The sequence below is a fragment of the Cnephaeus nilssonii genome (assembly GCF_951640355.1).
Source record: "Cnephaeus nilssonii genome assembly, chromosome: 2".
Classification (NCBI taxonomy): domain Eukaryota; kingdom Metazoa; phylum Chordata; class Mammalia; order Chiroptera; family Vespertilionidae; genus Cnephaeus; species Cnephaeus nilssonii.
In genome coordinates this window covers 98,911,969-98,937,921 of record NC_137073.1, presented here as the reverse complement: position 1 = coordinate 98,937,921, position 25,953 = coordinate 98,911,969, and the positions used below count along the sequence as shown (strand labels likewise).

At 42.7% G+C, this 25,953-nt stretch overlaps 1 protein-coding gene across 1 annotated transcript in view; it reads right to left on the bottom strand.

The window, feature by feature from the left end:
- The window catches only part of MARCHF11 (membrane associated ring-CH-type finger 11), a gene marked incomplete at both ends in the record, with an annotated part of 95,145 nt that extends 69,451 nt beyond the window's left edge, over positions 1 to 25,694 (bottom strand). Inside the window, 2 exons of the mRNA XM_079796502.1 lie at positions 23,776 to 23,931; positions 25,143 to 25,694. Of these exons, the coding sequence (XP_079652628.1) occupies positions 23,776 to 23,931; positions 25,143 to 25,694 (708 nt within the window). The remainder of the gene's footprint in view (positions 1 to 23,775; positions 23,932 to 25,142) is intronic.
- Between the last annotated feature and the right edge of the window lie 259 nt (positions 25,695 to 25,953).

Here is a 25,953-nt window from a genome sequence, read left to right as displayed (position 1 = left end):
AGAAAAAGGGCATTTCTAGATGAGAAAGGAGTGTCACTGGCACAGGAACTAAGACTGTATCCCAGGTTTGTGCTGGAAAACCACAATAACCCTTCAGCAGGTTCACAGGTTATACTAGTAAAATGCACAGGAAGTGGGCATACGTTTGGTAACTTCTGATGCTGTCAGCTCAGCTAATACCTTGACTACCATGCTAGGCAGCATCAGTGGGACTCTAGGCAATCGGGAGCTGAAGAGGATTTTAAGAAGGGGTATATAGCATGCTCAGGGTTGTGCCTTAGGATATAGAAAAGGTGTAAGTCTAAGTATTTTAGCAAAGATTGTACACTGAGTTAAGTGCGGTATTCTTTACACTTGAAGACACTTGTATTCAATAAATTGAGTTGATGGATATATATATATATATATATATATATAACTGTTTATGACAGACTGCTAATTGTTGTTCAATACCTACTCATCCCTTTTATGTTAAAGAACTCATAGAATTCAGCTGGTCACAGGCTAACAAGAATAAACACCACACACTACCGACCTTGCCTTGCAGCTAGATGTTATCATATGACTAAGTTGTAGTCCATGGAATGTAGTCTGAAGTACTGTGCACAACTTCTTGGGAAATGGCCTCTAGACATTTCTAGAGCTAAAGCAGCCATTTAGGACATCAGATGAACTTGGGATGGAGGTCACATGTAACAAGATAATGAGAGAGGAAGAGCTGGACTCTGATATGCAGAGCACTCACGCAGCCCCAGAGCATCTTACCTGACACTTCTTTGAAAACAAGAAATTTCTATCTTTTCTGAACTTCTGATATTTTGGATATCCACCACTGGCATCTAAACCAAATCCTATCTGACATTGTTGGGAAAGGGATGCAGGGGCTTTATGGAACTATATGTCCAGCAAATCTCTTACCTTCTGCTGAGGAACTCAGCAATTCAGTAAAGGATGAAGCAAACCATACTGAACAATCCAATTAAACCAGAGAAAACACATTATTTTCAAGCACATTTACAAAAGGTAACCAAATATTTGGCCAAAATTTAAATGTCACCAATTGTTGAAAGAATTAATTCAAACGAAGTATGTTTTCTAATCATAAGACTATTAAGCTAGAAATCAGTAACACAATGATAATCCTCCCATGTTTAAAAATTAATTGCATGATAATTTGTTAATGTCTACATCCCAATTAGGTAAGTTATGTAACAAACTGACAGATCAAGTTGGCCAAAAAAAAGTTGTTTTACTTTGTAATGATGTTGAGTATAAATTTTTAAAACTAATAAATTTGATCTCAATCAAAAACAGGCAAAGGTTAGGAACACACAATTCACACACATACACACATTCACAGAAATTCCAGTGGTCAATAAACATAGAAAGCAATGCTCAACCTCAGTAGTAATTAGGGAAATACAAATTAAAATAACAAGGTATCACATTTATAAACCATTAACAATTTACTTTGTTAATTATCAGTAATTGATGATTTCCAGTATTGGTGAGGATAGGGGAAATGACCACTGTGCTACATTGCTAATATTAGTACAGATTAGTCAGATTAGTGCACCACTGATGGTGAGCAATTTGGAAGTATCTATCAAAATTTCAATGGCACATACTCCACAACCCAGCATTTCTGCAGCTGATTCAACCCCGTAGCAGTACACCCAATGTGTGTCTAAAGTTCACTGGAGCATTTTTATCACAGTGAAAGATTGTAAACTACCTAAATGTCTATTGCTGGAGGCTAATTCCAGCATTCTATCTAATAAAAGAGTAATATGCAAATTGACCGTACATCTGCTACACCCACAAGCCACGCCCACCAGCCAATCAGGAGCAAGTGTGCAAATTAACCCAACCAAGATGGCTGTGGCCACAGAGCAAGCAGGAGGCTTGGGTTTCCCCGGTAATGGAGGAAGCCAAGCTTTCCGCACACCCAGGCTGGCCTAGGCCTCCACTCAAGGCTACAAAGTTTCAATTATAGAAGATAAATAAATCCCAACAAAAATGGCGGCAGCCACGAAGCTGGAGAAAGCAGGAGGCTTGAGTTGCCTCGGCGATGGAGGAAGCCAAGCTTTCCACACACCCTGGCCAGCCTAGGCCTCCACTCAATGCTACAAAGTTTCAATTATAGAAAATAAATAAATCCCAACAAAAATGGCTGTGGCCACAGAGCAAGCAGGAGGCTTGGCTCTGCTCAAGGCTACAAAGTTTCAATTATAGAAGATAAATAAATCCCAGATACCAGGGCCTCCGCTTGGGTCACTGGGGGGCATGGCCAGCCTGCAAACCACCACAGGACCCTTGCCCAGGCCGCCCCACGCCCCAAGGGAACCCCCACCCTGATCTGGGACACCCTTCAGGGCAAACCAGCTGGCCCCCACCCATGCAACAGATCTCTATCCTAGCTAATAAAAGAGTAATATGCAAATTGACCATCACTCCAACATACAAGATGGCTTCCCCCATGTGGTCAAAGATGGCTGCCCCCATGTGTACAAAAGATGGCCACCACAAGATGGCCAGCAGGGGAGGGCAGTTGGGAGGGACCAGGCCTGCAAGGGAGGGCAGTTGGGAAAGATCAAGCCTGCAGGGGAGGGCAGTTAGGGGTGATCAGGCCGGCTGAGGAGGGAAGTTGGGGGCGACCGGGCCTGCAGGGAAGGGCAGTTGGAGGGGAACCAGGCCTGCAGGGGAGAGCAGTTGGGGGGTACCAGGCCTGTAGGGGAGGGCAGTTAGGGGTTACCAGGCCAGCAGGAGAGGGCAGTTAGGGGCAAACAGGTTGGCAGGGGAGTGGTTAGGGGTTGATCAGGCTGGCAGGCAGAAGCGGTTAGGGGCAATCAGGAAGGCAGACAGGCAAGCAGTTGGGAGCCAGCAGTCCTGGATTGTGAGAGGGATGTCCGACTGCCCGTTTAGGCCCGATCCTACCAGATCGGGCCTAAACGGGCAGTCGGACATCCCTCGAGGGGTCCCATATTGGAGAGGGTGCAGGCTGGGCTGAGGGACACACCCCCTTGTGCACGAATTTCATACACCGGGCCTCTAGTGTCATAATAAAAGGAAAAAGTCCTCAAAAGGTTGAAGGGCTTCTATATTCAGCAGGGCTGAATACATATTGTTGCCTGCTGGAATGGCCTAAAGCATTTCCCCAAATCTGAAAAAGATGCATATATTATTGCCTACTGCCAGACAGCTGAGAGCATTTCAATCTACATGTTATTACCTGCTGCTGGCCAAACAGCTGAATAGCTGAAAGCAGTTCCTCCAATCTGACAATGCCTACTGTATACCAACCCTTAACCTTTGATATGTATATCTGCTTTGCCTTAGGGCAATTTTGTGTTAATAAAAAGCTAGGGGTCCAGAGATTCAGAGAACTTAGTTTCTGAAGCTAGGTCTCCTCTGGCTCCCTAAAATGCCTTCCAAATTTATATTTCATGTCTAGTCTCTTTATTAATTTACTCGCAGCCCTTCTCCAGATTCCTGAACCCTTTCTAGATGCTGAGAAACACCCCGGCAGTCCATCAACAGGAAAACTGCTAAATAAATTGTTACATTCTGAAGACTATAATGCACTGGTTAAAAGAATAATAGAGAGTCATATGCAATGACATACTGTCCAGTGAAACTTCAGAACATGGCAGGTAGTGAAGAAAAAAATATTAGATACATACAGATACACATGTATATGCATGTAAATGCATCCTTCAAAAAGTCCAAAATGCTGCCGACTAGGCATTTAACAGTAATTCCCTCGATTGGGGTAATGAATTGAGGAGGGCTCTGGGAGGTAAATAAAAGGAGGGATTATCCATTTTACATTACTGGTTTTTATAGTATCTGAATTATTTAAATTTCAACATACATTTTAACAATAATTGTGTTTTCCTGAAATACTTGTGTAGTTAAAATTATTTAGTAAATTATTACATTTTTTGTAATAATTTGGCACTGGCCAAATTCTGACTCACAATTGATAAGGGGCTCTGTATGACTTTTCATATCACACATCTGTCACCCACATATACCTAGCACCAAAATCCCATAGTGATGAGTCGTGACTCATAAGCTAACATTCAGGCTCCCTATCTGTTTAAAAAGTGTTTTTCCATTTTCCCAAACTAATTTAAATTTTTCTGAATTCCAGAGATTTTGATCAATCCTGTTAAATGCTGGCACAACTGAAGCTCCTCAAAGTAAGATACATTTTTCTAGACCACTCACTTGCAGTATTTTTGAGAATTAAATGTAGCAATGTCTCTTAAGCACTTTGGAAGGTGCCTAGCATATGAGAGTTCAATAAATGGCAGCTTTTGTTATTACCAGTAAGAATCTAGAAGTGGCCAATGCAGTGCGATACAAACTTTGAACAAGCGTGCTGATTTTCAGAGCTCATCAAAGGTTCAGCCATAGTCAGCCAGGAGACACCCAAGCACACTCTTAACTTCCTGCTCCAGATCACTGTCAACCATGCTTCATATTGCCAATCCTGGAAATGACACGTTGGGATTTGCTTAAACATTTACCTAATCTACATCACTTTCTACTGCTGCTTGATTTGCAATCAGGTTAGTTTTAATCCATAAATATCTGTAAATATATAAAAAGCATTATGTTCTTTGTACTGAGTTCTGAATGGATTTAGCAGATACTTAAAAGATGATAATTATAGAGTTTAGTCTCTGTAGAGTCACTTTGCTGGCACGGTTTGGCTTTTATGATCAGACATCTAAAAGAAATTCCATTTCAGACTGATTCCATACGAGAAATGAGCGCGCTTACTTGTGAAGCGCTGGCCAAATTCTGACTCACAATTGATAAGGAGCTCTGTACGACTTTTTATATCACACGCCTGTCACCCACATATACCTGGCACCTTTTTCGAAGTAAGGGCCTTGTCTTCAGACTATAAACTAAAACTGCCTTCAACGATGACCAATATTCTCTTAGTTCTTTACGGGAATACTAATCTTTGTAATTGTGGAGCAGCTAGGAAATGATTAAATGATAATATTTTAATGTAGAACATGCAATAAAATATGTTATTAATGTTAGCATGTCTCTCCTTACTGTCAATGAAACTTTATGCTATCCTCTCTAATAAAATGGTAATATGCAAATTAACCATCACTCCACTACATAAGCCACGCCCACCAGACAGGCCACACCCACCAGCCAATCAGGGCGAGTATGCAAATTAACCCCAATCCAAGATGGCTACAGCCACAGAGAGCAAGGTTTCCCAGGTAACAGAGGAAGCCAAGCTTTCCATAGCTGTTGCAGGCCTAAGCCTCCACTCAAGCTACAAAGTTTCAATTATAGAAGGTAAACAAATTCAAACAAATGGCGGCAGAATGGAGCTTGAGAGAGCAGGCCAGGGTTGCCGGCGGCAACAGGGGAAACAAAGCTTTCTGCACACCCTGGCCCGGCTCACCCGCTTAAGGCTACAAAGTTTCAATTGTAGAAGGTGAATTAACTGCCACAAAAATGGCTGCCGCCCCAGAGGGAGCAGAAGGCTTGCCTCCGCTCCAGGCTACAAAGTTTCAATTGTAGAAGGAAAATAAATTCCAGATACCAGGCCTCCGCTTGGGTTGCCAGGGGGCATGGCCGGCCTGCAAACCACCACAGACCCCTCGCTCAGGCCGCCCCATGCCCCAAGGGAACCCCACCCTGATCCGGGACACCCTTCAGGGCAAACCAGCTGGCCCCCACCTGTGCACCAGGCCTCTATCCTATCTAATAAAAGAGTAATATACAGATTGATCATCACTGCAACACACAATATAGCTGTCCCCATGTGGTCAAAGATCCTGCCCCTATGTGGACACAAGATGGCCACTACAAGATGGCCAGCAGGAGAGGGCAGTTGGGAGGCACCCGGCCTGCAAGGGAGGGCAGTTGTGAGGGACCAGGCTTGCAAGGGAGGGCAGTTGGAAGTGATCAACCCTGCAGGAGAGGGCAGTTAGGGGTGACTAGGCTGGCAGAGGAGGGAAGTTGGGGGCAATCGGGCTGGCAGGGGAGCAGTTAAGCATCAACCAGGCTGGCAGTGGAGTGGTTAGGGGGTGATCAGGCTGGCAGGCAGAAGCGGTTAGGGGCAATCAGGAAGGCAGGCAGGCAAGCAGTTGGGAGCCAGCAGTCCTGGATTGTGAGAGGGATGTCCGACTGCCCGTTTAGGCCCGATCCCACCAGGATCGGGCCTAAACGGGCAGTCGGACATCCCTCCAGAAGTCCCAGATTGGAGAGGGTACAGGCTGGGTTGAGGGACAACCCCCCGCCGTGCACGAATTTCGTGCACCGGGCTTCTAGTTTCATTGTAAAATGCCCCAGTTTTATATCAACCCTTTATTGCCATAACAAGTAATATGCTCTGTATTTTGCTAAAGGTCTTAACTGCTAAAATCATGTTATTGTCCATGCAAAATAATTTTAATTTATTGTGTGTCTGTGTCATTTAGTACCCTAGGATTTGCTGCTGAGAGAAAAAGTCACTAAGTAGCATAGGTCACTTTTCCTACTGTATCAACATCTGATAAAGAATATTTTTCTAGCTGTCCAAACTAAAACATTCACTACCAAGATATTCAATTTATAAATGAACCACCATCATTTAGTCAATTCTTACCATGGTTAGCCTTTAAATAGTCTCTGAAATCTATCTCAACTTAGAAATACATTTCAATTTTTGATAAGGTAGATCTTCATGTGAAAGCCAGTATATTTATTTTATACATTTATCAATTCACTTGAAATCCACCACACTTTATCTCTATGTAAAATCTGTTTAGGGAATGCTTTGGCCACATCATCATCTCACAGAAGCTTCATGTTCCTACAGGCCCCAACGCCACCTGTGATTCCTGGAAACCCCAGAGGTGACATGGTTTTTCCCCAACCGAGCATGACATTTCTGGTTCCTTTGCCATGTTGTCTTGGACCTCTTGATAAATGGGTGACTCTGCCAAGAGGGCAGGGGCAGTGTGAGAAACTTACACATCATTTATTTTTAATATATCATCTTTTCTGTGCATCAAACCAAGACAAATGTGGCCTCATTGATCTGGGAAGGGTATGTGAGTGCTTCCAGACAGTTCTTGAAATGCCTTGTACCTCTGAAATAAAATTGTATTTCCCATTTAAAACAAACAAACATATATATATATAGATATATATATATATATATATATATATATATATCCTCTCTAATAAAATGGTAATATGCAAATTAACCATCACTCCGCTACATAAGCCACGCCCACCAGCCAAGCCACGCCCACCAGCCAATCAGGGCGAGTATGCAAATTAACCCCAATCCAAGATGGCTACAGCCACAGAGAGCAAGGTTTCCCAGGTAACAGAGGAAGCCAAGCTTTCCAATAGCCGTTGCAGGCCTAAGCCTCCACTCAAGCTACAAAGTTTCAATTATAGAAGGTAAACAAAATCAAACAAATGGCGGCAGAATGGAGCTTGAGAGAGCAGGCCACGGTTGCTGGCGGCAACAGGGGAAGCAAAGCTTTCCGCACACCCTGGCCAGGCTCACCCGCTTAAGGCTACAAAGTTTCAATTGTAGAAGGTGAATTAACTGCCACAGAAATGGCTGCCGGAGCCCCAGGCTTGGCTCCGCTCCAGGCTACAAAGTTTCAATTGTAGAAGGAAAATAAATTCCAAATACCAGGGCCTCCCCTTGGGTTGCCAGGGGGTGTGGCCGGCCTGCAAACCACCACAGGCCCCTCGCTCAGGCCGCCCCACACCCCAAGGGAACCCCCACCCTTATCTGTGACACCCTTCAGGGCAAACCAGCTGGCCCCCACCCCTGTACCAGGCCTCTATCCTATCTAATAAAAGAATAATATACAGATTGATCATCACTGCAACACACAATATAGCTGCCCCCATGTGGTCAAAGATCCTGCCCCCATGTGGACACAAGATGGCCACTACAAGATGGCCAGCAGGAGAGGGCAGTTGGGAGGCACCCGGCCTGCAAGGGAGGGCAGTTGTGAGGGACCAGGCCTGCAAGGGAGAGCAGTTGAGAGGGACCAGGCTTGCAAGGGAGGGCAGTTGGAGGTGATCAACCCTGCAGGAGAGGGCAGTTAGGGGTGGCCAGGCTGGCAGAGGAGGGAAGTTGGGGGCAAACAGGCTGGCAGGGGAGCAGTTAAGCATCAACCAGGCTGGCAGCAGAGTGGTTAGGGGGTGATCAGGCTGGCAGGCAGAAGTGGTTAGGGGCAATCAGGAAGGCAGGCAGGCAAGCAGTTGAGAGCCAGCAGTCCTGGATTGTGAGAGGGATGTCCGACTGCCCGTTTAGGCCCGATCCCACCAGGATCGGGCCTAAACGGGCAGTCGGACATCCCTCCAGGAGTCCCAGATTGGAGAGGGTACAGGCTGGGCTGAGGGACAACCCCCCGCCGTGCACGAATTTCGTGCACCGGGCTTCTAGTATATATATAAAATTTGTGCAATAGTGGGATCCCTAGGCCTGGCCTGCCGGATTGGGCTGAAACCGTTCTACAATATCCCCCGAGGGGTCCTAGATTGCGAGAGGGAGCAGGCCAGGCCGAGGGACCCCACCAGTGCACGATCTAGGCTGGGGAGGGACGTGGGAGGTTGGCCAGCCAGGGAGGGACCATGGGAGGGCTCCAGGGCATGTCAGGCTCATCCTGCTCAGTCCTGATCGGCCGGACCCCAGCAGCAAGCTAACCGACCAGTCAGAGTGTCTGCCCCTTGGTGGTCAGTACACATAATAGCAATCGGTTGAGCGGCCTTAGCATATCATTAGCATATTATGCTTTGATTGGTTGAACAGATGACTGGACATCCGGACACTTAGCATATTAGGCTTTTCTTATATAGGATATATATCCTTGGTCCCTCCTCTGTTTCTGTGTTATTCCCAGTTATTGCCAAGGTGCAGAGCTTTTCCTAGGAACTCACAATCAGCCAGAGACTGATTCTCCACACCTTCCACCAACATGAATCTCAGCAGATGGCCGGTGGGTGCCTCAATACTTGCTACTTAATTGAGGTTCCTCTAGTTGTTAACTAAGAACTTGAGCTGCTTGGAAATTTTTTCCCCCTTCAAGTGAGATGGCTTGCCATTAGTAAAACAATCGGCAATTAAAAACCTCATTTTCAAATATAGTCCATAAAATTTTACATCATGAAAATTGCTTCTCATCTAATTCTCTTTAAAAATGTTGTCCTAAGCAAAATAAAAGTCACTCTTTGAGAAAACTAAAGCCAAATAAAAGCCAAAATGCAATTACTGTTTCTGTTTCAAATATCCAAACTGCCCCAATATTTGGTCAAGGGTTATTTTTAGTTACATGAATTCAAATCTTTTTATCTTATTTAACAAAAATATCTAAAATACTTATTTTTTAATATATTACAAATATTTTGGCAGAAACCACTAGATGTTACAATTATCTTCTATTTAAACTTGTTGCTCCCAGATATTCAATAGGCAATCAAAATTTGAATGCAATCCCTAAAATAACTTTAAATGGATTTAACATTCTGCTTGAATTCACACACTTTATATTCTTAAACTATTTAAGAAGTAGCTTTTCAAAATCTCTGAACAGACTAAGATCAAGCCCTCCAAAATTGCAAAGTACAATAAAGAAAACAGAAAACATTTGATTTAATCAAAAGCTAAGTAGACTTAAAAAAAAAAAAAAAGGCATCTTTTTTGAAACAAATTATGTGAACAACAACAGATATCAAAGCCTTTTAAGTAAGTGAAGCCTGGACCAAATTTATTTTCAAACAATATAAAATATAGAAATATCTTTAACCTAGTGCACCATGGGTCAAATTTCAAGGACACAACTCTAGTTAACAGGAAACACTAGAGGGCAGAGTTGCATAGTGAAGCTCTTCTGACATCTAATTGGAGAAAGGGATACCACCAATATATAAACCCTCAAGATCTGCTGCTACTGACTGAAAGTCTTTGAACTTTTTTGAAAGTTTTTGAACCTTTAACAGTTGATCTAAATGAGTCCACTGCTAAGACAATCAAGCAAATACTGGGAACTCAGACAGGGGCCCCATGAATAACACCCTAAGCATGATCTATTTCCTTCCTGCATATGTTCCTCAATAAAACACCTCACTCTCCATGATATCATCATCACTTGCCTCCTGAATAAAAGATTCTTAATAACCTGCTTATGCTTATGGCCTTTGAAAGCTAAAGGTTTTAAGTTACGGATGACATTTCCCATCAAATTTGGGGAACTGATTACTCCATTTTGGTTAACTAAGTACCATAAACTCAAGCAAAATGTCCCCATATTATTAAACGTTTTCTGAGAGGAGGAAGGAGTCTTCTTCACCCTTCAAAACTCCTTTATGTTCATATTCTCTGTCAATGATGGAGATGCAAAAAAGATGGGCTGCCCAGCATCTCAGTGCACTGATTAATGGAAGTCGTTTATTTCAAATAGATTTTGGAAGTCCAAATGTCAATTTCCATAGCTCTGGGAGCAACATAAAAAGTCATTTCCCCTCTATAAGTCATTGCATGACTTTCATAGTGGCCATGTCATGTACAAGACCAATTACATTACCTTGAAAATTACAGCCTGAAACATTCATTCTCCAAATAGCCAAGTTTCCTAGATGACATCCAGTAAGACAATAGAGCTTCTCTTAAAAACAATCCTTCTCATAAAATGTGTTTTTTAACAGAAAAAAAAATTTACTTGTCCAAGAAAAAAAATAAACCCAGTATTAGTTTTCTACTTGTTTTATTATTATTATTATATTAACAAAAATCAATATAAAACTAATTAAAATCCAAAATAGGCCAAATTTCTCATATGTGATGGCTTTTATTTCAACCCTAACCTCTTGATAATTCTGTAGATTGAACAGTGAATGTGGCAGCATAAATAATTTAAATAATTCAGGAAGAACAAATTGAGCATCTGTCATTCTTAGAATCTAGAATACATTTCTCACTAGTCTTTTTCCCTTAATCTGTCTGACTGTATTCTTTAAAACCAATGTCTTGAATACTCACAATAATATCCAGGATATACAAATGGGTCAAGGAAAATGGGCCCCCTATTGAGACATTTAATATATTGAAGCAAATTATAAAACTGCAGGCTGTCAACAGTGACCTCTCCAGTTCACTCACAGAAAACTCGGAATGAAATGTACTTCCGTGGGAAAACCAATCATGGTAAACATTCACCAACATACCCTATTTCTAAAAAGCCACAGATGAATAATTTCTGCCAATGTCAAAGATCATGGATTGTCAGCCTTACCTAACTACACTAAGCTAAAAATTTCTCCACCCTTCTTGACATTTCCTATCTCCTTTTTTGTCCAATTTTTTTTCTTAGGACTTACTGCTAATTAATTTATTAATTCTTTTACAGTAGTCTCTCCTTATCTTCAGAGGATATGTTCCAAGATCTGGTGCTAGGTGAGCTTTTTATAAGTGAGTGGAGTGTCACTCTAAGGCCTAAGAAATGGATGCTTGTATACTAGCCTATGCATAAGCACATCTCTATAAATATTTTTATACTAAGCAAAGCATGAGTTTACACTGATGTTTCACACTCTGATCCAATATCACATGGTTCATTCTAGCATATCCTTTGTTAATCACTCAGTTATTAACACAATCTACTTGTTTACTACCTGACCCTCACTGTCAACAATTTAAATTTAGAAGCAGAGGTCCGCTTTTAACAAACTCTGTAGCTATCGCTTCTGGAACAGTGTCTGCTAAATAGTACTGGTAAATTTGTTCAATGAGCAAAAAAATAACCAATAAGAAAGTATTGTTTATATAATTCACAGTAGAAAAACATAGATAAAATATTTTGTGGCTACCCCTTGACATGAAGAAAATCATTTTCTAGACCAAAAATAAACACATATTAATTTATCACTATGCCATTATGTTATTCATCTCCATGTATTCATCATCAATCAGCATTGAAATTTTCCCACAGGCAATTCAAAGAATGGTTCATATTTTTCTCCAAAAGTTTACTCTAGGGGAGCTTAATCATGTCCAAAATGAAGCAACATATTTCTCTCTCAAATTTCCTTTTCTGCTACCGATACTACCTTTAGTCGTAGTAGGGTGCAGGAGAGAGAGAATGGACAGACAGGAGGTAGGGAGACTCGTCCCCCATTCTTACATGTTTCACTAAACTACTTATAAAGGTTTCAAAATCTATCCCCATTATCTACGAACCATGTGTCACCCAAAGTTACCCAAGAAATTTTGGTAAAATTGGTTCTACTCTTGTTGACTTCACAGTTTTCTACTTCCTACTAGTACTTCTCAAATTGCTGGAGAGTCTTGTCCATAAGAATAGAAGCAATGGCAGTATCACCCAAAGTCTACCGTGAAAGGTAAAGAAAGACAATTTGAGAGAGCAATGAAAGATGGTTTTGCATTCAAGATTTTCCTTCCACTTCCAGATTTGAGCTTGGGCATGCTGGTCCTAGAGAACACCATGTAGGTAAGGACGATCACCCTTATTTATTGTTACTTTCTTTCCAAAGGACTGGAGGTTCCTCCTAGAAACCTTCCATCTGCTTGCCCATCCCCCCAAAAATAAGGGTGAGATGTTGTCAAGACAAGGAAGAGATGGAAGTCGGAGGATAAAACAAATATTTACTGAATGCCCAATATATGCCTGGCAAATCCTGTGCTTTTTTCTATTCTATAAGCTTTTTGTTTTCTATATTTTTTCTTTAAATTAATAGAGGGCACTTACATGCATATTTGTGTTAAAAATCTGCAAATGTAACATAGAAAAGAAATTAATATGGGAGATTGGAGGCAGAGAGAAAAGCAAAACTAGTTCATGTAGTTTCTGGAATGTTATTCCACACAAATTAAGTAAAATCCACTGATAGTTGTGAGAGAGGTTGTGCTTTTGAACATTTTTTTTTTAAATGGGCTGAACAAACCAAGACATGTACATTTCTTGAAATAGTTCCTTGTTTATGTGAACTATTCTGTAACTCGGAGTCATGACACAAATGAGTCACAGCACAACTGCAAGTCCATATATAACAAAGGAGTGCTCGGGGAGGAGAGGGCTCCTGTAATAAGAGCTACATGCACACGGGGAGGGCCCCCTGTGCCCAAATTAAGCCTTGGCCACTTGCACATAATTAGCATACCAACATGAGAAACAAAACTAAAAGGCACATTAAGGCCATGGAACTCTGTTACTAAGATAAAGAGACATGGCCCAGGTGTCATCAGTCACAATGAACTATTTCAAAGAGATAAAAACTGGAGAAAGAGCAGGTTTTTAGACGGTAATTTTCAGAGCATGCCACACCTAAAGTAAGGATGAAATAAGAAATGTCTCCGACTAACTTCTCTTATCGACTTTGTCCAGGTAGTAATGCTTCCAGGTTTCTTCATGTCTTCCCACGTGACTGCTCCCAGTCCACCTCTACTTCTGTGGGATTTCATTTGGTAAATCACATAGAACAGCTATCGAACCATGACTTATGCTCACCGGGAAGACGCTGTCAAATATCCAAGGAGACAGAAAGCACAAGTCACAGGCTGTTTTTCTTGGCTGAGTCCTCAGTGTCAGCCATCCATTTACTCATAATTGTAGGTGATTATCTCCTCATCAGTCCACTCCCCACCGCCACTGCTCAGAAAGGTCGGAAGTACTCTTGCTTGGCTCTGAGAGTCATCCTATTCTACTCTTAGAAGGTCCGAAAATAGAAGGAAGCTGAGTTTCCTTTGTTCCAACCTTTTCAGTAAACATCAGTCTCATCACAGCAAAGCCACACGCCCAGGCAAAGCAGGAAATGAGCAAGGAGGAAATAGTCTGTTCTCTGGCTGCATCTCCGTGTGCTGGAGGATTGCATTCGTCAGTGGAGAATCATGTTTGAAGTTATGTTACAACTGTACAAACAAACCACTCATCAAGAAAACACATCACCTTGTTCTCAGCCGGGTGGCAGATTTCACACCAAAAAAAATGATTCCCGGTAGACATTCTTAGCAGCTCACCTATACCCATGATCATACAGTAAAATTTCCAACAAATTATCCGAATTCTATGAACAAGCGCTAAATGAAATCCTTCAACCAGTGACAACCTCGAGAAAGCAAGCGTGTCACACGCGGGTAATTTCACAGTCACTGACATTTTATTTTTTGAAAGGAGCAGATATGTCTCACTGGAAACTTGTTTTTTAATTCTAGGTTTTTAAAAATAAGTCCCGCTCTTAAGGCTTTTTCCTGTGGTCTAAGAACCGAATATACACTGAGTGGCCAGATTATTATGACCACCTGACGTTTGTCAGCAAATTAGCCGTACACTACATCCTATGGGATATGGAAGCCGAAGGCCTGTTCGAACACCTTTGCTGTCTGCAGTTATCAAGATAAAACATCTCCAATTCGCACAGGAACACAAGGATTGGACAGTCAAGCATTGGAAAAAAGTCATGTGGTCTGATGAATCATGTTTCCAGTTGCATCATGCAGATGGCAGAGTGAGAATTTCACGGAAACAGCATGAAAGCATGCACCCCACATGCATGAGTACAACCCTTCAAGCTGGTGGGGGCAGTGTTTTGGTTTGAAGCATGTTTTCTTGGCATGATTTGGGCCCTTTAATTCGTGTGGAACAACATCTGAATAGCACAACATACCTAAGTATCATTGCTGATCAAGTTATCCGATCATGTTGATGGCGTATCCCAATGGAGATGGCTTCTTCCAACAAGACAATGCGCCATGCCACGGTTCTCGTATTATGCAGGAGTGGTTTTAAGAACATGAGGGAGACTTTACCTTGCTTAGGTGGTCCCCACAATCACCAGATCTCAATCCAACTGAGCATTTGTGGGACTAAGTTAAAAGAGCCATCAGGCAGCTGGTTCCACAACCATCAAATCTCACAGAACTGAACAGTGCTATTCATCAGGCATGGTGTCAGATTCCTCCCATCACCTTTCAACATCTCATGGAGTCAATGCCAAGAAGAATCGCTGCAGTATTGAAGGCAAAAGGTGGCCCAATGAAGTACTGATGGGGTGGTCATAATAATCTGGCCACTCAGTGTATTTGCCCAGGCAGAATCATAATAGCATTATTAAAAGATCAACTTAGGAGTAAGTTGAAAATTGACAGCCAGTAGATGGGAAAATGTGTGCGCAATTAATGCAACTTGATTTCCTTAAGTCTTTTTCTCACTGCAGAAATAGGAACATGATCGCCTTGATTCTTTCTACCTTATGAAAACATTCATTCATGCATTCATACCACAAATATTCACTAAATGCCCACAAAGTGACCGAGAAAGTGAATCTCAAGCTATCCTGACCTGTGTTACATAATTTGTTCTAAAATCTGTCCCACTCACTATTATGCTTGCCTCCTAGAAGGCAAACCTGGAAACTCCAAGAAAACTAAAATAGTACCATTTTGACACATTTGAAAAAAGATATTCTAAGCACACCTGCTGGGCTGCAGAGAACCTGGGAGCACCTGCTTAAATGCATCCCAAAACCCACTAAAATGAGAGGGTGGCCTGTTCCGGGGACACCGAGGGCTTATTCTGAGATGTCCCTGCCTTCTGCTTCTGACAACTGAAACTACTGGAAATTTCAGATTTCAGACTGAGACAATCACAAAACTATGTAGAAGACACACTGGTGCTAATATTTAATATTAAGGAGTTGATAGCATGTTGTTATAGAGCTACAATATCCCCATTTTGTGAATGACATAAGCTCATAATGACTTCACTGAAAATTACAAAGAAACATATGAAAATTGTAAAACACTTCACGCATTGAACTTTCTAAGAGGTTAGAAAGCACCTAAGTCCATATCCATATGCCAGTTGTTTAAATCAGAGGTTGGCAAATTACCACCAAATCCAGGTGGGCCAAATCCAGCTCATCCCCTGTTTTTGTGTTGCCCAGCAGCTTTTAAATGTTAAAGGGTTGGGGGAGGGGGGAAGCAAAGGGAAGACTCTAGTTCCTGAAGCACCGACGTTACGCGAAATTCAAATGTCAGGTGTAGAATTAAAGTTTTATTGGAACACAACCATGTCGTTCATTTATATAGTGTCGATGACTGCTTTTCTACTGGGACAGCGGTTAGGGTGGTCCTTAAAACCTAAAATATTTACTGCCCAGAGAAAAGATTTGCTGACCTCTGGTTTAAATAACAAGATAAATGTTATCAGAGGACGACCTTTTGGAGCCACAACAAGGTTCCTCTGCCCAATCCCTCCCAAATCTTACCCCTCTGACTTCTTTGACCAATAAGCCTGCCCAGCTCCACCCAGGAAGGGGTTCTTTCTCCTACAGGCAGCTGAGTGAAGGAGCCAAAAGAGCAAAGAGAAAGGTGTCAAAGGGACGTGCACTAATAAGAGCTAGGAAAATAGATACACGTGGAAAAGCAGATACACGTGGAGAAGAAAGTTCTAGAGAGTATCATCTATTGGGACATCATCCTCAATCCTCTTTCTCTATAGTGTAAAAGCAAACACCACACACAAAGCCCTACATGGACTCCCACTCTTTTTAATACCATCTCAGAACCATCTGACTTTGAGACAAACTGTAAAATCATGTGGCCTATCCAATAAATAAGACAGCTAGAAGTAGTAGGCAGAGAATAATTTCCATATTTTATTCAGTAGAGAATCATTAATCTCTCTAGTGAGTAAAATGAACATTTATGTTTTAAAAATTAGTAAGCAAATGAAAACAGATACTTGCAAAGGCAAGCAAACTGCCTTGTGATATGTCCTTTATTTTGACATTTTAAATACCATAAAATCTGCCAGTACATGCATTTAAATATTACATTTAACACTGTTTTTCAGTTGTTCAGACATGGCAATGAAAAGCTTCCTCTCAGCTTGCCATTTGCTATTAAACCTACAGAGATCATTAGTAACTGAGGAAAAGTAAAAGCGGTGGCTCGCTGTGTCAACCAGGTTGTACGCATGCAGGCGTTTTAATCCGTAAAATGCAAATGCCTTGAAGTTTTACAAATGACAGCATGCAAGACTGATAAGGTTCATGCTCTGATGTTTTCTTAATACATTTTCTAATCATAGTCAATTTTCAGGGGTAATTTGTCAGCTTCTCCCAGTGCATCAGCTCCGTCATGAGAACAACTTAATCACTCCTGAAGGTGAAAATACCCCTTCCATGACAGAGCCCCATTAGGAAAATAATGATGCCAGGGTCCTCAAGAAGTCAATTAAAGTTCTATAAAGACTTCACAGATGCGTCCAGAAGCTGTACCTTAGAACCTTTGCCAAGATGAACCTACCTGGTGCCAACTTCCTCTCTAATTCAAAACCGTCTTGATGAATCCCAGGGCTTTCAGAATATGGGTAAAAATGAAAAATACTCCCAAGTTATTCTCCTTCCTAGGAGACTCTCTTGTCATTCTCACTGCTATGAGACCTGTTGCTGACAGCACATGATAAGCGTTCAAAGGAAAAGCAGTAAGAAGGCTAATAAAAATGGTAGAGGTTAGTAAAAATGGCCGGGGGCCTAATCTCTGCAAGGTGCATGGCCTACTTGTAAGTCTCCATCCCTTCCCAGGCAAGTCCCTTCCCAGCCCTTTCCTCTGGTGCTCTGAGCAACAAAGGAGGAGGAGGGAAATCTGATGGACGCCACTATTCAGGGCTGATGCTTGGTCACCTGCCTGTGCCCCTTCGTGGCTACCCCCAGGGATCTCTGAGCTCCCCCACCTCCTGCCAAAGTGTAAGCAAACCACGGCTGCTTGAGCACCATGAATAGCACTGCCCTGTGCTCGGCCACATATAAAAGCGTCTCATACCTCCAGCAGAGACCCACAGGGAGAGACATCTGAGAGTAAATACGTTCCCCTGTGTTGAGACCACTATATCTCATTACACCTGGTTTTTAAAATGCTGGTTCATTCATTATTTACAGTAACAAGTTTGGCCAGAAACTTAGATGGGCTCTTACAGGAAAAGGGAACAAAAATCCAGGGATAAAGAATGAAATGAATAGAGGAGTCATTAACTTCACTTAGGTGACATGAGCCTGAAGAAAACCACAGGGACCAGTGAGCATCATTGCAGAGAGCAACTGAAGGTCCCCATCTGTTTGAACATCCTAATATATAAAAACCCAGGGTCCATAACAACAGACCGAAGGCTCGACCAAACACCAGAAGTCAGTCCTGCAGTCAGTGCTGGGCTGCCGTGGTGACCCAGCACTGACTGCTGCAGGTGCGGGCACAGCGACCCAGCACTGACTGCCAAGGGGGCTATGGATCAGGCCTGGAGAGAGAGGCCCAGAGAGAGAGGCAGGGTCTGATTCACAGCCTCCATGGTAGCTGTTGATCAGCCATTGCCTCTCTCTCTTCGGGCTTCACCAGCAGCCACACCTCTGTTTTTCTCTGGGCCTCCGCAGGGGCTGCTGATCAGCCCTACCTCTCTGATCAGGCCAGGAGATAGGCCCAGGAGATAGGAGATGCTGACTGGCATAGAAACCGACCAATCAGAACCAAATCTGGGTGAACTGTGAGGAGCCAATGGTTGCCTAGGAGGCGGAGCTTTTGACGCTGACTGGCATAGAAACCGACCAATCAGAACCAAATTGGCCTGCAGGGGAGGGCAGTTGGGGGTGATCAGGCAGGCAGAGGCAGTTAGGGGCAATCAGTCTGGCAGGGGAGGGCAGTTGGGGGCAACCAGGTGGGCAGGGGAGGGCAGTTGGGGGCGAGATCAGGCCGGCAAGGGAGGGCAGTTGGAGGCGAGATCAGGCCGACAGGGGAGGGCAGTTGGGGGCAACGAGACCGGCAGGGGAGGGCAGTTGGGGGTGAGATCAGGCTGGCAGGGGAGGTCAGTTAGGGGTGATCAGGCAGGCAGAGGCAGTTGGGGGCGAGATCAGGCTGACAGGGGAGAGCAGTTGGGGACTAGATCAGGCTGGCAGGGGAGGGCAGTTAGGGGTGATCAGGCAGGCAGAGAGGTTAGGGGCAATCAGGTAGGCAGGCAGAGGGGTTAGGGGCAATCGGGCAGGCAGGCAGAGGCAGTTAGGGGTGATCAGGCAGGCAGGCAAGTGAGCGGTTAGGAGCCAGCGGTCCCAGATTATGAGAGGGATGTTCATTCGACTGCAGGTTTAGGCCCGATCCCACACCAGCAGTTGGACATCCCCCAAGGGGTCCCCAATTGGAGAGGGTGCAGACTGGGCTGAGGGAACCCCCCCCCCCCGTGCACGAATTTTGTGCACCAGGCCACTAGTGTAATAATCACAGCCAACATTAAAATGGCCAGGCACTATTCTAAGCACTTTACATATGTTTATGTATTTCATTCTCAAAATAATGTATAAAATAGGTGCCATTATTATCTTCTGAAGATTAATTAACTGAGGCACAAAGAGTTAAAGTAACTTGTTCAAGGTAATATAGCTCTTCCCATCCACTTACATTGTATTTTTTATGTTTAGGAAATACAGTTCATTTCTCACAGAAAGTTTGAAGTTTCCCGTACAATGCTTTATCTAGTAAATATTATCTCTTCAAGCACCTATATTTCTTGACAAAGTACTGAAAGCATTCACAAACTTGAATATAGCTTAATTAGCTTACTATGTCATGTCTAAAATATATCTTTGATCTTATGTGTTCTTACATTTTACAAATTTTATGCCACACTATTCTACAATAATATTAATGCATCATCTTGACTATGTTAATCAATAAGATACATTCTAGGAGTAGGTAGCATGGTGAATGCATGTTAATTACTTCAAATGTCTTAACTAACTCCCACTGCTAGTGATACAGCAATTAACGTTTAAAAATGTCACAGAAGATACATCAGTTTTCTATTAGGTCATGTTGTTGAGCATCACTGAAATCCCATGAAATGGGGAGGTTGAGACCCAAATATTCAAAGCCTTCTAATCTCAATGAGAAAAACAAGTAAAACTAAGGTTGTAGACTCATGGCAGCATATTTCCCTCACACACACCTGCTTCCTGGCTAACTGCTCCTTTCCCTCCTGTCCCCAGGTCCCTCTGCACACCAGGAGGCACAGCATGATAATAATCACTTCTCAAAGTACTTGAGGATATTCATCTAGCACTACTGAGGGAGTCAACCTTTCATTCATTTTTCTAAACCTTCTCTGTTTCTGAGCCCTGGGAGAGAAATTATGGTGGGTGCCTACTGACCAGTCTGGACCTGATGAGAACCAAATGCAGAGACCAGAGTAAGTAAATAGAGCCATTTCAGAAACTAGCTCCTATGATAAATTAAAGATAGCTACTCTTTTTTTAAAAAGGGCAGACCCCAGAGGTAGAGTCCATTTTCCCTTCTCTTGAGTCTGAGTTGATCCTGTGGCTTGCTTTAATCAGGAGAAATCAGCAGACATGAAATAGTCACTCCCAAGGTTGGGCTTTAAGATCTGTGACCTCTGCTTCCTTGGAATCCAACCCAATATTGTGAGATGTCCAAGTCACATAGGAAGAGAAGTGAAGCACTAGTTGACAGCCCCAACTGAGCTCCCAGCCAACCGCCAGCACCAAGAACAAGTGAAACGAGTAAGCCCTCATGGATGTCTCAATCCAGTCAGGCCTCTGGATGAAGTCAGCTCCAGACTGATGCCACATGTGCAGAACCTCCCAGCTGACCTCAATCAACCCAAACTCTTAAGGGGCAATAAATGATAGTTGTTTACACCACTAATTATTTGAGATGGTTTGTTATGCAGCAATAGATAGCCAAAGCCTTTCTAGACCATCTTAGAGACCAGGCTGAAACCAGTTGCTGCTTGACTCAAAAACGTGAGGTTGGCTATGATGGAGCTGAGAAGAACCCTATCCAGTATAAAGCATGGTGGCTAAGACCATGGACCTAGGAACCAGACTAAGTTTGAATCCTGATTTTGCCTTTTACTAGCTATGTGTCAAGTGGAAGCTACTTTACTTTTCTGTGTTTCAGTTTCCCTTTGTGTAAAGTACAGACAGTAATATTCCCTATCTCTTAGGTTTGTTAGGAAGATTAAATATCAATATTGGCACATACATGTAGAGCACTTAGAACAGTGCCTGGCACAGAGTAAGAACTCAGAAAATGTTCATTATTATTATTATTATTATTATTGTTATTTATTCTCTAGTCAGTTTTACGTCCAAGAAACCACCTGCTCAAAGCTATGTGAGGGCTCTATACTTGGGACAGAGGGATATGGGGAGTGAAGGTGAGGGCCACAACATGCTGCTTATTCAATGTCTGCCACGTCACAGTGACTGTAATAAATGCTAAAGCTAACTGACCTCACAGCAGCACAAGAGAAAACCAAAAAAAAACACAACAGAGTAAATGCTCCGTTTATGGGTCATTCATAACAGAAATGTCTGACAATTACTCAAACTTCATCTGAGGATAAACTACTCCCAGGTATAAGGACCCACATTTTGGGAACCTTATAACGTATTTCTGTTCATTAAGAGAATTGAGCTTTACATACATACCCTGCAGTCCTGGAAAGTTATTTTCTTTGGCATGATCTAAGCTATCATCAAACTCATGTCAACTTTGTTTTTAAATATTATTTTCTGGGTCACTAAAACAAACAGATCAGGTTACAGATCATGGTAGTATTTATATAGGTCATAAAATTAATCCTTAATTCTGGGTTAATTTATTGTTTTGGTTGTTTATTGTTTTGTTTGGATTTTTTGGCCCAATCATATACATACTTTGGAAAACTGCTTTTGTTAAAATAATTATTAAATGTTTCTTAAATAAGTGAAATACAGTTGTAATTAATTTTGCTATAGGATTAGAATTACTAGTAAATTGTATTTTTGTCCCAGCACATTGTCTCTTTTACAGTTTAAAATTATATCAAGGATCTATATCTACTTTCTTCAAAAGTAATCATCCCAAATGAATTAATACATGGTAGGGTAAGTTTAAGCTTTTAAAATATTGGTATTCTATCTCAGCTCTTGAACATTCAACTACAGCACTTTCATGGGATTTTTTCACTAGAGCCCCAAAGCTCTCTATTTATCATTTCCACATATTAATTCACAAAATTATTGTAGATTCAATTATACTACTCATATTCTGACCTTTGGACATGGTTCCATCTGTTTTTCAAGACAACTATGATGGATCCATAAATTTATACCAAAGGAGCTCAATCAATTAGAAGTTCTGGGAAAATGTGTCAGGTTCATGCCTATCTTCAGCATGATAACATCACTCATCCACATTAGTTATTCTTTTCAAATTATTTATAAGCCTTAGGTCAGTTTGAAAAAATTGGTATTTTCATTTCATGCCTGATAATCATGCCTTAACTGGTGACAATCAAAGATGCAAATTAATTTCAAATTATGTGAAGGATACATAAATTAAAAACTGTGAAATTTAAATTATTAATGCAGTAGTAATTCAGCTTTCAGGTTTCTTCTGCAAACAATAACAATTTCACCTATTTTATACTGCTCAATGCAAACTAAATTTGATATTTTTTAAATATGTTTTTATTTATATCAGAGAGAAAGAGAGAGGGAGAGAGAGAGAGAAACATCTATGATATGAGAGAATCATTGATCAGCTGCCTCCTGCACATCCCACACTGGGGATCAAGCCCACAACCTGGGCATGTGCCCTGACAGGGAATCAAACCATGACTTCTTGGTTCAACCAACACTGGCTGGGCTAAATTTGGTATTTTAAATAGAAGCATGGAACATTAGATTTTATGATTTTCTTTCCTTCCTAACTTTTCAATTCCCTCTTTCTTTCCCTCCCATTATCTCCTTTGTCTCTGTGCTTTGAACCCTACTCTTTTATGTCTGTCTAACTTTGACCCTATGACACTATAGATCTTGTCAATTACACACTATTCTGCTTCAGTTTAAGATGTCATCCTCACTATTTTGTATTTTATGTTATTTACATTAGTGTTTTCAAAGGACTGAATCAGTTCCATCACCTCAACAACAAAAAAAGTTTGTTTTCCCAAGGGCATTTGCAGGTTTATGGGTATTGTGCTATTATTTGATTATATACACACAAAAAAAGTTTAAGAATATATACCATTTCAGTAGCATTATTGAGAGTAACTGCTGGGAATACTTCTGCATCTACTATATAGATGACCACAGCAAAGAATGCAAGTAATCAAAAGTTAACTTTGAAAAAAAAACAACAAACTTCATATGAAAAAGAAAGCCTAGTGACCTGGAAAAAGTATCCAGATTAGGACTAGGTTCTATTCATTATTCTTTGAATAAGGGGACAAAGTTTCCAGACTAGTAAAGTTTTGTTTTACTTGCATCTGTTTTACATAACTTGAGCTCATCCAGGTTTTCAGTGCTTATATGATTTTCTTTCCTTCCTAACTTTTCAATTCCCTCTTTCTTTCCCTCCCATTTAAATTAACAAAGTATTTCTAAAATGAATTGTGAACATTTCTAACTAATAAAATTGATTTAATTGGAGTATAAGACGTTTTACCAACTTTTCTTTTTAGAAACAAAGATGGATACAATTTCATCAACAAATAAAATATTAATAAAGGAAACCATTTGATAAAATGTATTTCTCATATACAAATGTCACAGAATTCTCAAAGAACATCTCTAGAAATTCTAAATCTTGATTTTACCATGATTTGCGTAAAGTGTTTTTAAGTAGCATATGTAAATAACCCTAGTAATAGTTAATTCAAGTGCACATATGTTTAGCAGCATTATTTCAGGGGGGAAAATGTCACAAATGTTTACCTGGCAAGGTTGTTTCATTTTAATGGCTATGACATGGTATCTGTAACAGCAGAGTTCACAGGTCCAGGAACCCCTCTCACTGATCCACTTTAGCAGGCACAGCTGATGTGTATATCGAACTGACCCGTCACATCGGCAGGGGTTCAACAGCTCCCCCTGAAAACAAAACAGCTCAGTGTGAATATTTGTATTTGTGTCTCTATTTTAAAAATCTAACACTTGCTTTCTTCTCTTTCAAAGCCAGTTACCCAGAAGGATATCAGCATCAAACTCTACCCTAGAAAATGAAATTAAATGTTTATACCTCTGATGAGAATGAAACTAAAGTCTTAAAACTATTTCAAAGATATTGCTTAGAGTTATGACATAAATGTTCTACCCACATACAAACTGTCTGCAAGATGTAGCTCCCAATACTCCTAGGGGAAAGCTGTACTATTAAATCTCTTTAATAACTTTTAAGTGGATGGTCAGATGCATTTCCTCTGCAGTTATTCTTAATCATTGCTAAAGAAGAAATGCATGGCATCCCAGAAAGCAGCTTGCAATAGCATGATGCTTTTATTTTCTTCTAAAGGTATCATCATAAATATTGACTTGGGGCACTATATTCCCGAAAGCCTTTATATTCTTATGCAATTTCCTTACTTTTAAAAAATATTAAACCTAATGTTTTCTCAGACCACACATTTTGCAAGAGTAATATATTATCCCGATGTATCCAGGAGTACTCTCATATAAGTTTGCATGCACCTCTAATGGGGTTTATATTTTAGAATTGATTCTAATAAAATATAAAGTACGTAGTTGTCTAAATAGCCTCTCTTTCACAGGGCGAAAGTACATTCCTATTTCTCCTGTAAAAGTGTAACACGCTTGTCACATCATGAGATGAAGTCACCAAAATTTACAAGAAGGAAAGACGCTGCCCTTCTGGTTTTGACATGACTCACCCCAGTTTGTATTCTAAGACAATCTGCCTCAGGATACATTTGTAGGAAAAGGACATAGGTTTGTCTCTATGTATAAACCAAAATCCATTTGGTAAATAAAAGATACTTATGGCGTTATCATTAAAACACCTGAGGAATGTGTAACTGCAAAACCAGATTGGGGGGGGGGGGAAGTGCAGATCAAATGAAACCCTGTATTCGTCACCGGGACATTTTCATCTGCCTACACAGAAATGGAAAGGCGAACACACAGTACACACCTCTCAGTCCAGGGACCCGACCAGCCACACAGCGGTGCCACCGAGAAGCCAGCGCTGTCCGTGGTGCTGAAAGGTCGGCCGTCGCGAGAGAGACCAGACAGACCCTCCTCGCCCGAGCCCCACCGCGGCTGCCCCGGCTCCCGCCGGGCCCTACCTGCTCAGCGCCCTGGAAGCAGATCTTGCAGATGGGCTGGTGGTGCTGGTGCTGGTGCCCGGCACGCTGGTCGTCGCCGCCGCCGCCGCCGCTGCTGCTGCGGCTGCTGCACACCGAGCGCGTCTCAGACTGGTCGCCGGCGCCCTGCCGCTCGCCCTCTCCGCCCGCGCCGGCCTCAGGCTCCCCAGGGCTGCCCTTCCCCACCGCCGCTTCGGGGACCGCCGCCTCTGGAAGGCGCCTCGGACCTTCCCCGGAGTCGCCAGCCACCGACACCTCCTGGCCCGCGGGTGGCAGGGGCGGCGGCGGCGGCAGCTCGTCTGCGCCCCTGCGCCGCGGGACCACCCCCGCCGGCGGCTCGTCCAGCTTCGCGGGGCGCTCGGGGGACGCAGGCGGCGCGGGCAGCGGCGGCAGGTAGCGCGAGGGCGAGGGGACTGAAGTCGGTTCCCCCGGTGGTGGCGGTGGCGGCGGCGGCGGCGGCGACGGAGGTGGCTCGGCGTCCCCGCTCTCTGCCCCGCGGCACCAACTGCTGCCGTGGCCGCCCTCAAAGCTCATGGTGGTGCCGCCGCCGCCCTCCCGGCAGCCCCGCTGGAGGGCCGGGCTGGGGCTGCCGCCGCAAGGAGAGCAGAGCGGGAGGGAAGAAGGAGGGAGGGTGGGGGACAGGGACTGGGGCTCCAGGGGCGGGGGCGGGATGGAGAGGGGAAGCGGGAGGGCCCGGCGGTGGCGGCAGAGGCTACTGCTCCGTGGAGCCGCCGGCTCGGCTCTGACGGAGGCGGCGCGCGGAATTCGGCTGCGCGTGAGAGCCGCGGGGGGG